This window comes from Sprattus sprattus, assembly GCF_963457725.1.
Source record: "Sprattus sprattus genome assembly, chromosome: 12".
Lineage (NCBI taxonomy): Eukaryota > Metazoa > Chordata > Actinopteri > Clupeiformes > Clupeidae > Sprattus > Sprattus sprattus.
Genome location: NC_137910.1, coordinates 10060853 through 10077350, shown reverse-complemented (window position 1 = coordinate 10077350; position 16498 = coordinate 10060853). Strand labels below are relative to the sequence as shown.

At 43.5% G+C, this 16498-nt stretch overlaps 1 protein-coding gene across 1 annotated transcript in view; it reads left to right on the top strand.

Moving 5' to 3' along the window:
* Positions 1-8011: 8011 nt before the first annotated feature.
* LOC308373180 (rap1 GTPase-GDP dissociation stimulator 1) overlaps positions 8012-16498 on the top strand; it is a gene marked incomplete at both ends in the record, with an annotated part of 18878 nt that continues 10391 nt past the window's right edge. The window contains 3 exons of the mRNA XM_080848595.1: positions 8012-8096; positions 14279-14383; positions 15736-15858. Coding sequence (XP_080704721.1) covers positions 8012-8096; positions 14279-14383; positions 15736-15858 — 313 coding nt within the window. The remainder of the gene's footprint in view (positions 8097-14278; positions 14384-15735; positions 15859-16498) is intronic.

Here is a 16498-nt window from a genome sequence, read left to right as displayed (position 1 = left end):
TCCGTAACGCGTCAGAACTGTCGTAAATTGAACGGTTGCTATAGTAACAGACATACGACGTCAAGTTGTGAGTATTGTCGTCAACTTTGGTCAAAGAACCACACTACCTTGGCTTCCATCGGTTGTTTGTAAAAATTGACTTAATAATTCAAATTAGAAACGAATTAAATGTTCTTTACCTTTACCTATCCCAGCCTACCCGCCTTTTGTGTGTGTATTGAAGGGGGGTGGGGCCTTGCATGAACATGTGTATGTCTTTTTGTTCTGCCAATAAGATACAGTGTACATACATACACACAAACCTGTGCTGGTTTAAAATGGTAATCTTATTAAATGATCCAGACGTTCCAGTGGAAAGGTAGCTTACTCGTAAAATACGTCACAGCTGATCAGCGTTATGGTATGTTGGAGAGAGTGAATGGCAAACCAAAATACAGTTGCATTTTGAAGTAAGTAAGTAGGTAAGACTTTATTTATATAGCACATTTCGTACAAGATTTGCAATTCAAAGTGCTTTACATAAAATCAGTAAAAGCAAGCAGCAGGAGCAATACATGGAGTAAAAGATAAATGCAAAATTATCAACATCGTATCAGAACCTGGTGTTGCTGATAGGCTTACTAAAATCATGATAAAAGAAATATAAAACCCTTAAAACAGTTTAAAAGAGAAATAGTAAAAATAGTGCAAGTTACAGAGAAATAAATAGTGCCAGATAAAATTAATAAAATGCTTTGGTAAAAAGAAAGGTTTTAAGCTGCTTTTTCAAGGTGTCTAGCGTGTTTGCTTCCCTAATATTAATGGGTAATGTGTTCCATAATTTGGGGGCGTAGTTGACAAAGGCTGCGTCACCAATCTTCTTATGACTGCTTCTGGTGACCTGTAACAGACCTGTATCTGATGATCGCAGTGTTCTAGCTGGTGTGTTAGTAAGAGAGTTAGCAATGTAGCTAGGGCCTTGTCCATTTAGAGCTTTGTATGTGAGGAGGATGACCTTAAAGTAAATTCTAAAGGTAACAGGAAGCCAGTGTAAAGTAGCTAGGACAGGACTAATGTGTTCTCTCCTTTTAGTTTTGGTTAATAGTAGCTGCAGAGTTTTGAATGAGCTGGAGTCTTTCAGTTGTTTTCTTGGGAAGACCAGCGAAAAGTGAATTACAGTAGTCTAGCCGGCTCGATATGAAAGCATGGATAAGCTTCTCGGCATCATTTTGGTTTATGAATGGTCGTACCTTTGCTGTTCCTGAGGTGAAAGAAAGCTGTTTTGGTCACTTTGTTAATGTGGGAGTTGAAATTCAAATCTGAGTCCAGGATGACACCGAGATTTATCACCTCAGGTTTAATCCACCGGGTTAAACCTCCTAGATTATTGATTAGCATCTCTCTTTTTAATTTGGGGCCGATAAGTAGGACTTCAGTTTTGTCCTCATTTAGTTTTAGAAAGTTATTGTTCATCCATTTGTTTATTGCCAATAAACACTTGGTAATGGAGTTTATGGCCTTCGCATCATTAGGTTCAGCGGTTATATACAGTTGGGTGTCATCCGCGTAGCTATGAAAATCTGATACTATGTTCTCTGATGATGTCACTGAGTGGTAACATATAAAGAGAAAAGAGTAATGGATCTAAACAGCTCCCTTGTGCAACCCCGTAGCAGCTTTCATGTTTCTCTGACATATGGTCTCCTAGACTAACGCAAAACTTCCTTCCTCTAATATACAGCCGCGGAAAAAATTAAGAGACCACTTCAAAATGATCAGTTTCTCTGGTTTTACTATTTATTGGTATGTGTTAAAGTAAAATGTACATTTTAGTTTTATTCTATAACCTACTGGCAACATTCCTACCAAATTTCAAATAAAAATATTGTCATTTAGATCATTTGTTTGCAGAAAAATGACAATTGGTCAAAATAGCAAAAAAGATGCAGTGTCTTCAGATCTCGAATAATGCAAAGAAAACAAGCTCATATTCATTTTTAAACTACACAATACTAATGCTTTAACTTAGGAAGAGTTCAGAAATCAATATTTGGTGGAATAACCTTGATTTAAAATCACAACTTTCATGTGTCTTGGCATGCTCTCCACCAGTCTTTCACATTGCCGTTGGGTGACTTTATGCTACTCCTGGCGCAAGAATTCAAGCAGCTCGGCTTCTTTTCATGGCTTGTGACCATCCATCTTCCTCTTGATCACATTTCAGAGTTTTTTTATGGGATTCAGGTCTCGAAATTGGGCTGGCCATGACAGGGTCCTGATCTGGTGATACTCCATCCACACCTTTACTGGCCTGGCTGTGTGGCACGGAGCATTGCCCTGCTGGAAAAAACACTTCTCAGAGTTGGGGAACATTGTCAGAGCAAAAGGAAGCAAGTTTTTCTTCCGGGACAACGTTGTACTTTGTCTGGCTGAGGTTTGTAAAAGACCATAAGGATTGAACCAAAGCGGACTGGAGGGTCTCCTAGTTCGTCTTCTCTGATGAGTCCAATTTTCAGCTTTGCCCAACACATGGTCGTCTGATGGTTAGACGGAGACCTGGAGAGGCCTACAAGCCACAGAGTCTTGCACCTACTGTGAAATTGCACCTACTGTGAAATTGTGTTTTTTCCAGCAGGGCAATGCTCCGTGCCACACAGCCAGGCCAGTAAAGGTGTGGATGGAGTATCACCAGATCAGGACCCTGTCATGGCCAGCCCAATTTCGAGACCTGAATCCCATAAAAAAAACTCTGAAATGTGATCAAGAGGAAGATGGATGGTCACAAGCCATGAAAAGAAGCCGAGCTGCTTGAATTCTTGCGCCAGGAGTAGCATAAAGTCACCCAACGGCAATGTGAAAGACTGGTGTAGAGCATGCCAAGACACATGAAAGTTGTGATTTTAAATCAAGGTTATTCCACCAAATATTGATTTCTGAACTCTTCCTAAGTTAAAGCATTAGTATTGTGTAGTTTAAAAATGAATATGAGCTTGTTTTCTTTGCATTATTCGAGATCTGAAGACACTGCATCTTTTTTGCTATTTTGACCAATTGTCATTTTTCTGCAAATAAATTATCTAAATGACAATATTTTTATTTGAAATTTGGTAGGAATGTTGCCAGTAGGTTATAGAATAAAACTAAAATATACATTTTACTTTAACACATACCAATAAATAGTAAAACCAGAGAAACTGATAATTTTGAAGTGGTCTCTTAATTTTTTCCGCGGCTGTATGTTTTGATCCAGTTCAATACACAGTCAGAGAACCCAATAAGATTTTCAAGTCTATTGATTAGGATGTCGTGATCAATGGTATCAAATGCTGCACTAAGATCTAACAGGATAAGGATAGAAACTTTATTTGCATCAGAGTTTTGTCTGAGGTCGCTAATTATTTTGGTGAGAGCGGTTTCAGTACTGTGATATTTTCTGAAACCTGACTGAAAGACTTCCAATATGTTATTTTGTTCCAGAAAGGAATTTATTTGGACTAATACTATCTTTTCAAGGACTTTACTAATAAATGGAAGATTTGATATCGGTCTATAGTTTGCTAGTGTACTGGTATCCAATTTGGGTTTCTTTAATAGGGGATTTACAACAGCTGTTTTAAAGGCATCTGGGAAAACGCCAGTTCTCAGGGATGTGTTTATGATGTCAAGGACCGGAACTGAGACACTATCAAACACTCGCTTAAAGAATGCAGTGGGAATAGGATCAATATCTGAGGTTGTAGATTTACATTCAATGATGATTTTTTTTTTTTTAGTTCACTTAGTGTGATACATGTAAAACTGCTCATGGTTAAGTTGCAAGATCAATGGATGTCAATTTCAACTCCAGTAGTAGTGATACTAGATCTGATCGAAGTAAATGGTATTATCCAAAGACTCCTTAAATGGCAACATTTGCAATCCTCAAATCCCCTGCAAGCACTTTAAAACATCTAAAAAGATTAGACCATATTCCAATATTACTTTTTTTTTTTTTTTTTAAATAAACTATACGAAGTAATACTACACCTTTGTTAAGTATTACATGACCAGGAGAACTTAAATATTTTATCAAATATTTTGTCAAAAGCACATCTGATTCATCAATAGCAGCGCAAGGTTCAATTATGCTTGGACAGATTGAGCAGACTCCTATCATGAGAGCTGCAGGTGAAAGTAACGACAAAAATAACTAAAAGAGCCAAAACTGCTTACTAATACAATTTTGAAAATACTATAACATTGCATTTACATGCAATACATAACATACAATTATTTAAACCTTTGTGAATACATTTAGTGGCCGTGCCTAATTGAGAGGGTGTTGTGGGAGCATATCTAACAGTAGCCTATAAATCAAACCAATCACTCAACAGATGTTATCGATATCCTGTATCCAGTGCCCTGAGGTTTGTATGCATGACACAGGTGTTTGGCTCGAGGTTTTATATGGGCTTGAGTTACTGAACCCCCTGACCCCATGTCAAACTCACATCAGACCTCCCGCTGCATCCTAGCTAGCGTAAAAGCCACCCCTGTTTGCTATGCAGGTGAAGGGCATACAGGCCCTGAGGGAACAAGGAAAGACACGTTTCAACTCCCGAGAAGTCAATTATTTTGATTGATATTTATAAGCTCATTTATTTCTGTCACAACTTGATGTGTACGCACGTACCTCTCTCCACGGAGTGCTGTTGTACACAAACTACCTGCATTCCTGCTAGCTGCTGGCCTGTTCTGGTATTCAGAGTGTGCCTCTGCTTGTTCATAGCTCGGGGTTAAGGCACACAGAACTGTATCGCTGAAAGAGACAGTATATGATGGTGTACATAGCTGGTGCCTCAGGACTTATACTGTTATGTTAGAGGCTAACCAAAGCATGCATAGACAAATTTGTACAATAGCCATGTATGTTATTTCATGTTTGGGGAGATGGGACTGAAAATGAATCTGTAAACATGATTGCAGGTATGACACATTTCACATTAATACATCAAAGTCTTTTTCCATTCATGTGTCATTTGGTAACCCTAGTTACCTCTTCTGCACACGCATTAATCATAGACAATGACACAAGAAGATGAATCATACTCTGAATATGTAGAAGATAGAGTCTAAATCGTGTGTCTCTGAATGAATGACACTAATAAAAAACAGACTATACTTTTGCTGTATGTATGTGTGTGTGTGCGTGTGTGTGTGTGTGTGTGTGAGAGTGTGTGTTTGTGTGTGTATGTGTGTTTGCACTCACAAATGCTACTAGTCTGGGGTGTTCATCATTGATGTGCAGGCAGAAAGCATTGACACAGACAATTCTAAGAAAACAAAGAACGTCCCTTTCCGAACTCTGACCCCGCTGCAACCAATTGCTTGACTGCGCATGGCTCAAAGGCAGTGACTGCGCATGGCTCAAAGGCGCTGTCAGACATACTTCGCCAGCGCTTGCGGTTTAGCACTTTATCTTCCCAAAGTGCCAATTATAAATCACAATCCGACACCTTTGTTTTCCGTCCCCCTTTCAGGATCCTTGACTAAGCAGTACTGGCAGGGAAAAGTCTGGAAGAAGGACAGAACTTTGTAAAAGTTTTGTCTCTGTCCTTCATTGTCTGAAACAGAGAAGTTTCAATGCTTGTCCGTCAGAACATTGTTTTCTTTCACAGAGCACATCCTCAACCCCCTTCAGCTGGAGCTGAGCAGAGATGGTTGGACAGGCTAAATGAGTGAGTTGACTCAAGGCTCCACCAATAGAACAGACTAGATGAGTCAGCTGGCTCAAGGCTCCACCAATAGAACAGACTAGATGAGTCAGCTGACTCACGGCTCCACCAATGCCAGACTAATGCCAATTTGGAAAGCTTCCCAACTGTGCACCAACAAAATAAAGAGTAAGATGTTAAAATTAGTAATTGTGTTTAAATTATCCAGTTACACCTACAGATAAGGGTGATCTTAAAAACCAAATCCTTAAATCCTTTCAGTATATTCTCTGAAGTATAGGGGAAAGGGGGGCATAATGGCTAATGGTTTCTTAAACTCTTTGACCTTGCTGATGTGTTTTGACATGGCTTGCTCATGAAGTCGCCAAAGTCACCGTTCCACAAACTTTCTTGGTGCTGTTTGGGTGACAGGGGCAGCTGATACTCTGAGCTCAGTGAGAACTGAGGGGGGGGTGTAAAACAGACACAGAGGTTTAAGGAGAATCAAAAAGCTTTCATCAGTTTGTGTTTACCTAGCATTGAACAAGGGCTTGTCCTACTTGCCTTTTCTATAACTCACTTTTATGTTGTGTTTGTCTACGCCTTGTCAAAATCGTTTGCTTTTGTTTAATGAAAAAAGGAGCTAGGCTGGGCTTTAGTGGCCATGGTGGCTATAGAAGTCAGCTGGGCTTGTTTGCTTATGGGAACCTGTGCTCTCCACACACATACCAGCCAGTGAGGTCAGTTGGTGATCACAGTTCTCATTGTTCTCCAAGGCCGAGCTAGCCTGCTGTGCCTGTGGGTAAACTGAACCCTTCAGAACTCTCTCTCGTCTTTCCAGACCTTTCTCTCTCTTGGAGCATTCTCTCTTGTCTTTCCAGACCTTTCTCTCTCTTGGAGCATTCTCTCTCGTCTTTCCAGACCTTTCTCTCTCATGGGACCATCGTAGCTTTTAGAGTAGCATGGGTTTGGCCTCCCAGTAAACTTTTGCATTAATGGGAAAACTCTCTTTTTTGTTTGTTTTACCATTAATGGAAAGTAATACATCCAAGATGAGCAGACAAGATGTCAGACAAACCCACAAGCAAACACACTCACTGACATCAACAACACCCACGGAAGCGAAACCCAAAGGGTAGATAATAGTGAACTGATGCCATGGCAGTGAGAAGTGCTCATCGAGGTCTCAGTGACACCAGAGGCACGCCGACTGATAATCAGTTGATCCTTGTTCTCTGTGTGCGTGAAAGGATGAATACCTTGGCTTGCACAAGTGGATATTGATGTTTATATTTAGTTACAGTTAATTATTATCCACCTTCAACTAAGTGTCTTTGTCTGGTCACAAAATGCAGCGAGTGGCTTTTTCTATTCCTGATGTCTGACTCAAATGGTGAACATCCCAGACTGTATTCAAACTGTAATTAAGTTTGCTTTAAAACTAAATGTAATTTTAAATGAAGCTATTCATGTTACAACACGACTAGTCAAGGGAATATTTAAGGCAGAACTTGTCTCTAGCCTGAAACCTGAGTATGTTATGAGTTGAGACCCGCAGATGAGTGAGGATTTATATCTGTTACATGCTTGCAGTGAATCATGAAACAGCTGGGATAAGTTACATATGGGAGATAGGGAGCGCGGGGACAGGGTGGAAGGGGCATGTAAGCCATTCTTCATGTCATAGAGAGAGTCAGTGGATCTGTTCAGAAGTGGGGACTTACATCCTCCTCGCTATCTGAATCTCCAGCATACCGTTCCACCAGTCAAGTATGTAGCAACAACTTTCTTTGCCAAATTAGAGTGTCTGTTTTGTCAACTTGATTCAGTGCACATACAGAAGAATGTCACCTGACCACACTGACGTATCATGATAATGGATTAATCATTTGCTTATATTTTTAGGGATGTCTATGCATGAACAACGCACATAGCATGAAAACAAGGCTTAATTCAATTAATGAAACTAAGTTAATGAGAACAACAACAGTGGGTATACATCTCTGCCTGACTATAAAGTAGGCATATCACAGTGTATACGTTTCCTCATAAACAAAGACCCACACTCATTCTGTGCCCTCAGTCAAGGCTACTTCACCCCTTATTCTATTGTTGATCTCGCCTCCTTTTCAGAAGCTATTCACTGTTCCTGGTGTTTAATATTCACAGTGCCATATTGCCCCCACAATGCAAAACTCTGGAGCGCATGTTGAGCGGGGACTCGGGGGAGACGCGGGGCGGCTGCCCAGGTCTTTGGGCTGCTGAATATTTGATGAGGCGTTGGGCCCCCCTGTCTAGCTGATTTCAGATGGCACAAGGGTGGGGGAGCGCTCGCGGGCATGAGAACCTTTTCTCCTGACCCCCTGCTGCGTGCCGCCCTAGAGCCCCAGCTGCTGGAGACGGGCTCGGAGCAGGAGGTGTACGGTGGGTGGGGGTCCTCCACCTCCTCCTCCACCCCCCACCCCCACCTCCGTCCCTCTCCTGCCTGTTTAATACTCTAACTGCATTTCCATAACCTTTTATCTTTTCAATCCCTTATCATATATGCCAATCACACCAACTATTATTTCTCCAGCTCTTTCTTTGCAGACTCACAAGTATTCAATGAAATTCAGTGTTCTTATGAACACTGTTAGATGACACTTTGGATAAAACACTACATATGTGTCCTGGTAGTTTGCAGACCAGCAGTTTGGGGGACCCTCTACATGCAATCCCATTAAAGAGCTCCATCCTCTTAAACCTTTTACTGGTCACTATACGTCATCTCATGCAGAGAGGGAGAACGAGAGGAGTGAGGGAATGAGAGAGAGAGATTGTGGAACAGAAAGAGAGAAAGAGAAAGAGAGAGGGTGAGATAAAGACAATTCAGGCTTAAGGGGCAAATGTCTGGGATTGTGAATTGATTAATGCAGAGCAAATCCATTAGCTAATGAAATCTGTCTGAACAACAGGGCTGCTCAAAGGAAATTACCTCACCTCTGCATCCCCTGTCTTACAGTCGAGCCTCATGGGTTGATCTTGTGATGGAAATTTGTGATGGAAATTTGTGATGGCGATGACGGCATGGTATCTTTTAGAGTGATTATGGTGGTCCACTGGTCCTCCAACACGGGCTCTCCTTTAGAGCATGCAACTGGAATGAACATATTAGACAGAGAGAGAGAGTGAGAGAGAGAAAGAAAAAGAGAGTGATAGAGAGTATAACCACACTCACTTGGCATTGTATGAACAGATTTAAAACTTTCCATTAAGTGTTGTCACGCTATTCAGCTCATTAATCTTGTGGATGACCTGTTCTACCTCGTGAATTCATATGAATGATTATTACACGCAGTGGAGAACTGAGGAGAATATAAATCAAGTCATCTGAACTCAATCACACAGAGAAACCGTATTCCTCACACTGCACCCCCCCCCCACCCCCCACCCGCCCTGTGTGTTCTACGTTTTGAATATAAACAGTGAGCAGTGGTTATGAAGTATATCATTCAAATCTGATACACTTTTCAAACCCAAACTTATTTTTTTATTATGGTGGAGGTGGTGGTGATTCCAGTCTGCAGACTCTCACTGAGGAAAGTTCAGTCTCAGCCCATCTCTGCTAGGCTAATCAGAGGGCCATGGGAGCCGGCAGGGGGATTCAATTCTTTTAAACAGCGTTCATTCAGAGTGCAGCGAAGCTCGAATGAATCCCTGTGGATGGAGTCTACACCACAACGAATTCAGTGAAATATGGGATTTCAGAATGCCTGCAAAAGAAAATTCCCCCCTTTTGTGTCCAACATCCTCAATGGAAAAAAGCCCATGGCTCTTAATACGAGTTCTTCAAAGCGCAACTGTTACTGCAGGAACATCGAGGGAATGAAGGAAGATCGAGGGAATAGATTGTTCATTTGTTTGGCTCACACAAAATATCTTTGGTCACTATGGTGCCGTTGAACAGGGTAATTTATGGCTGGGAAACGTAATGACTTTAGAAGTTTTCCCTGCCCACTGAAGCCAACACACACACACACACACACACACACACACACACACACACACACACACACACACACACACACACACACACACACACACACACACACACACACACACACACACACACACACACACACACACACACACACACACACACACACACACACACACACACACACGACACACACAAGACCCCTGATCCCTGGCTGTGACCCCACGGACTCACAGGACATTCATGCCATTATTTGAGGAAGAATCCTGCTTGCCTGAAAAGGACCATTTTTCACCAGTGTTGTTGAGTCTGTGGATGCCCTGTTTTGACTGTGAGGGAGAGAGGTGATTTAAGGGGCAATTTCAAAATATGCACGAGAAACATGAGAAACCTAAAGGGATGTTTGATACCAAGCTGTTATAATCTACTGTGGTTAAGATAGTTTTGTTTGGCATGTCACATTTTCTAAATTCCTTTGAAACCCATAGCTCAATACACAGAAACTCGATTACATTATAGGCTTTAGTAGTTACAACGTGCTGCCATTTTATATATCTAACTTATCTGTATTTCTATACCAGAACACAGAGGCAGAGGCATTTAAAAAATCAAAATGACAAATTCTGTATTACAGTAAGCACAACACTTGGAAGCACGGAAACATGGTTAGGATGACACCATCTGTCCAGAAATGGGATTGCAACAGTTTGCACATTTTATGCCTAATTTTGAGCCTACTGCATCATCAGAAAGGAGAATAGTTTTACACTCCACAATTAAGCTTGATATGAATATTCATGATTCTCTGGATTGGTGTTGATGCAGATGCTACCGTCTTTCTTGGAAACACAGTATTTTATATAGCCTCCAATGTAAACAGTAATAATTTTCGGAGAGAACTCCGACACCTTAAACTGAACAAATTGATATTAATGTATTTATTTGAAGTCATAAGCAAGGTCTCTTTTGGAGAGATTTTTTTTCTGCGTTGAGATGACATAAAGCTTTGTTCGCTGCTGCCCTCTTCTGGTGGAAAATCAAACCCCATTAGAGCAACATTGGCTCATTTGATGTGCTATTCATTAGGCATAGTACTCGTATCTAGTGTATTTTTAGTCTATTTTCAGAGTCATTTTTTTTAAAATGACAACACAAAAGGCTTTGTCTGACACCGTTTGACAGAGCAGGGCCTTGGGTTGGTATAATTCCGAACGACTGCTGTGTATTTAACCTGCAAGAGGTGAAGGACACCCACGAACACACACATAAATATTACATCATCACACAGATCAGCATTGATCTCTGACAGATAATGCATTGCAGGGGAGATATGGCCGTGTTTTTTCTTCATAATCAACGTATATTCTCAACACTGCAATAACTACAGTGTAAACCAGCAGAATATGAAAATCTATAGTGTGACAGATCCCAGTTGTGACACTTCTGACTATGCTCAGATAAGTGGAGGTAAAAAAATTGTAATGGTATCACCGTGAAATTGTTATAAAATGGCAGCACCGGTAATGTGCAGTCTGGAGGCACACAATGAGCTTTGAGCGGTTTCGGAGAAAGAGTGTGGATCCGGTGCCTCTCTCACCCTGAAGCCTGCAGGCTAATTGACAACTGATAAGCTTTGAGGAGATTTAGGGTTTAGAGTGCATTAAGAGGAACGCCACAGAGAGAGAGGAAGAGGCAGCGGAGAAACAGGCTGCTGCACGGGTGGGGGAGGGGTGGGGGAGGGAGAGAGAGAGAGAGAGAGAGAGAGAGAGAGAGAGAGAGAGAGAGAGAGAGAGAGAGAGAGAGAGAGAGAGAGAAGAGCATGAAAGGTGGAAACAGAGAGAGAGAGAGAGAGGAAGGAAATACAGTTTGACGAGTGTGTGATGCTGAGAGAGTGAGATACTGAGACACACACAGAGAGAGAGAGAGAGAGAGATACTGAGGAGGGGAAGAAAGAGAGAGAGAGAGACAGTCAATAAGAAGGGATAAAGAAGAATTAAATTCGGGACAACAGACAGAGAGAGCGCTAGAGAGAAGGTGTCAGGGTGAAAGTGTGTGGGAGGTGAACGAGGAAGAGTAATGTGCATGTAACATTGGGGAAGGGGAAAAGGCAGAGCGTGGGGAGACAGAGAGAGAGAGAGAGCGAGAGAGAGAGAGGGAGGAAGAAAGAGAGAGGGGGGAATCACTAGCTGCACAGCTGATGCGGTGCTGTTGATCTGAATGCTGGAGCTCGCCTGGCCTTAAGCAGGGCTGCTTCCTGCTCATTACTGAGTCTACTCTGACACACACACATTAACACACACATTCACACACACACACACACACACACACGGCGGAGAAAGACAGAGGCAGACACAGGGAGACACCGTGGATCAGCAGCCATGGCAGATATGGGTGAGTGACAGACTGTGCTCCCTTTCTCTCGTCCTCTCCTCTCCTCTCCTCTCCTCTCCTTTCCTTTCCTCTCCTCTCCTCTCCTCTCCTCTCCTCTCCTCTCCTCTCCTCTCCTCTCCTCTCCTTTCCTCTCCTCTCCTCTCCTCTCCTCTCCTCTGCCTCTCTGTTGCTGTATGTATTCCGCTCCAGTGCCTTTGATGCTACTGAGGACATAACAGGCATTACTGCCGGAGCTGTTTAGAGGGTTGCAAGGTACTGCTGACAGTGGGGGTTTGAGTAATGCAGGATGGCAGAGGGAGAACCAGACTGGTTATATTTGGCCGCCTATCGGCTGCTCCCGTGGCTCTTGGCAAGGAGTAGAGCTCTAAGACCCCCCTAGGGCAATCGTGTGAGGGGCAGAGACTGAGTGTTGGTTGATGTGGGTGTTTGGTGGTCTCAGGACCCCACAGTGCTGGAGGATGCGTTGAGATTCTATGGGCTCACTGAGCTATTTCACCCAGTGAGCTTGCTGTGGGGGGGGGGGGTTGCTCTCTGTGACTCCACAGCTGATTTAAACACAGCCAAGCTCCCTGCTACGTCTTTTTATTCCATGCATACAACCACCCAGTCCTTTGCGGTGAAGCCACGCTTCTCATTCTGGCTGGCTGAAGTGCGTCGGGGGAAGAAACTCTGATGGTCTATTTTCACGCTGATTACCGGAGGATTAGCTTGAGTGATTATGTTGCTCACGGTGACACTGGCTGCTCTGCACTGTCTCGTCCAGGAGCGCTGACTGACCACAGGGCTGGATATAGAGTCTGTCATGTTCTCGTCCAGGAGCACTGACTGACCACAGGGCTGGATATAGAGACTTCGCACTTCTTTTTTTGTCTATGCCAGTAATTTCTTGAAAAAATAAAATAAAAAAAAAGCAGTATTTATTGTTACACCAGGTTTTATTGCTCTTAGCTTGACTGTTCTCTCCCTTGTATGTCGCTTTAGACAAAAGCATCTGCTAAATGACTAAATGTAAATGTAAATAAAGAGTCTGTCATGCTCGCTTACGCTCCGCCGTCCAACTTTACCCAGCTCAGTCTGACGCCTGTGTTAATCAAGGACACACACAGCACATAGCACACAGCCCGCCGTTAGTGTGTGCCTCAAGTCATTCCCTTTTATTCCCATTATGGGGACCCAGAGACATGGGCTAGCTCTTAATTAGTGTCACTGAGCCAAATTCATTGAGATGGAAAGGTATTTGGCTTAGCTGAAACACTAATTGAAATGACATAACTTGCAGACAAAAGGGATAAATATAGTAACATCTTGAGTTATTATGTGCCAGGGTTATATTGCAGTATTGTATGTGCCATTTGGACGGCTGATGAGAGAGCAGATGTTTCTCATTCATTAAACCTGAGATACACACCAACAGGAAAATCCAATGTGTTTCTGTGCAAGCTGAAGAAACACTCACGTACTATACAAACACCGGAAAAAAAATGGTAGCTTACACACATATGGCGTGTTCAAACAGCCCCGTCTTCACCGTGATTCATTGAGACAGTGTTGTTGAGCATGGAGCAGAGAACATAGATAGACTACATTATTGATCCCCAAAGGAAAATTGGTGTGTGTGTGTGTGTGTGTGTGTGTGTGTGTGTGTGTGTGTGTGTGTGCTTGTGTGTGTGTGTGTGTGTTTGTGTATGTGGCTGCAGAACCAGGCTTATGTTTGCTTACCCAGCAGAGACGTTCCAGGGGAGAGAAACATAATTTCACACCTACAAGAGTTCACTGCCACGCCTGCAGCTGCGGTACAGCTTATTGACTCCGTCTTCAGCATCGGCTCCATAAACTGTTCAATTATGTGTCTGTGCACAGATGTTGTGCAGTGTGTTGACTGAGCATTGGCTCTAAACACTGTTAAATGATGTGTTTGTGTATATGCGGTATATAGATCCCACACCCTGTGTTTTTGTCTCTTCATGTCCCCTATTCTCCCCCCACACATCCTTCGCTGTCTAGCCTCTCTCCCTGGGTGACGCTGTCGGAAGAACTGTTGTTATTTGTACACAGTTGTTGCTGCAAATTAATGTGTGTGTTTCTGTGTGTGTGTGTGTTTCTGTGTGTGTGTGTGTGTGAACGGCGTGTGTGTGTGTGTGTGTGTGTGTGTGTGTGTGTGTGTGTGTGTGTGTGTGTGTGTGTGTGTGTGTGTGTGTGTATGTGTGTGTGTGTGTGTGTGCGTGTGTGTGCTTTGCAGAGGCTCTGAGCGAGGCTCTGAATGCCATCAGTGTGACCACAGAGGTACTTGATGAGGAGCTGAAGCCTCACCTGGACACCCTGCTGAGCACCCTTCTGGAAAAGAGTGAGTCTGACCCCACTCCTCTACCCCCATCAAGACAGGCACAACTACTGCAGTGCGTCCCTTCACCTAGCCAGTGCACTGAAGCAATCTAACATCAGTCATTTGGTGTGAGTTCACCACTAAACCAATTAAGCTGCTAAAACCTCAATGACAACACACCTGTTAGCGAATAAACCTCATGTCTACGTGCTACCTGACACGACATAACATTAGCCAAAGGGCTGATACATGTCTTACAGCATCGAGGAAAATATTAGCGCCCAAACTATCTGCGTAAGCCTACTGTGAAGTGAAAGAAACAGCGCCAGGCCGTCATGTTGACACCATCTGAAAGCTGTGGAGAGAACCTGTCCTGTTATTCACACAGGCCGACTGTCAGAGTTCCTCCAGCAGTTCCTCCCATTCGGAGCATCTGCATGTTTGCCACCTCGGCGACTATAAAAAGCCTCCCCTCGTCTCATGAGCTAATGACGCAGTCAACTTGTTTTTTAGAAGCACCCCCCGTTAGGTTATTGAACCCTTCGACTCCGCCGTCAGTCGTTAAGCTCTTTAGCCTGTTACTGAGTGCACCCAGACACAGTAGGACCCAACATTCCTCGGTGTTCCAGTGGAAGAGTCTGGAGTTTTAGCAGGAATGCTAATGCTAAGCGTATGTGTCGGAGCGGAGCAGCCTGGCGCTCGTCCTCGTCTATCTGGGACAGAGCGATAGCCGATAATCTGCATTTGTGCACAAGAGGCAAGAGGTGGGCCGCTGCCTAATGACACAGGTGATTAAGTTCCGCCATAGCGCCCTCACCACCCATCATTTTCGCCTTGTTGAGCAGAGTTAGGTCAGTCAGTGACACTTACAAGTGCCTTGGTTCTCAAACTTCCATATTTCTCAGAGTTCCAATCCCACAGAAATAGCCTCAAAATGAACAATAAACAACAACAAGCAATAACAGGTTCAACAAAAGCGTATGGGGATGTTACCATGGCAGCACTGCCCACACTGACAGCTTGACCAGCCTCCTTGGCTGCACACATGTAGTGCTGCTGCTATTTCAGAAGCCAGTGGCCTCCTTGCACCATCCAGTGCATCTTCAACCTCCATCACCAAGACTCTGAAGATGGGGGCTCGGTCTCTTTAATATTCAGTCTGTAGATCAGGCTTTTTTGTTCTTCATTCTCCCAAACTCAAAAGGGGTAACACACACACCCGTGCACACATTCACACACATGCACACACACACACACACACACACACACACACACACACAGACACACACACACACACACACACACACACACACACACACACACACACTCTGACTAACACTCAACAAATGAACTGTCCTCTCTGCCCATCACAGAGGAGGGTGCTGCCCAGAAGATCGCCGCCAGCGGCATTCTACCCACGCTGGCCAACTCCATCAGGACGAATAGCCCCCTCACTTCCCAGGTCACCCTGGTCGTTGCTGAGATGGCCAGGGACGGTAAGGCAGAAGACGTGTATGTGTGTGTGTGTGTGTGTGTGTTTGTGTGTGTGTGTGTGTGTGTGTGTGTGTGTGTGTGTGTGTGTGTGTGTGTGTGTGTGTGTGTGTGTGTGTGTGTGTGTGTGTGTGTGTGTGTGTGTGTGTGTGTTTGTGTGTGTGTTACCCCATTTGTGTTTGGGAGTGTCGATGTGTGCTTATCCTGTACAGGGCCGTGCTGTAAATGCATAGTTCTGATCGTTATTTAGTTACATCTGAACAGCATTCCTGATGAAACCTTACTGCAGATGAACTGAAAGAGAAGGCCAAAGCCATTACAAATCTGAATGGGCTGCATGAAATGAGAAAAAGAGAAGACTTTGGAGGCTTAGTCATAGGAGCGCTTCCCCCTTTGCAGATGACTGAGCTTGTACTAATGCATTTGGGATGCAGCTCTAAGAACTGGTGGCTTTCCTTGTCAGCTGAATCCCAATTCAGCTCCACATATCCTCTCGTTATGTTATTGATCAGCCAGGGATCAATCACCATAATCCACGCACTGGTGCTCTGTCTCACATGGTCAGAGCGGAATGGCACCGGGTGAAATCCTATCTGCTCTGAGGGGGAAGATACGGACAGCGGCCGTAAACCACAACATCGTTCC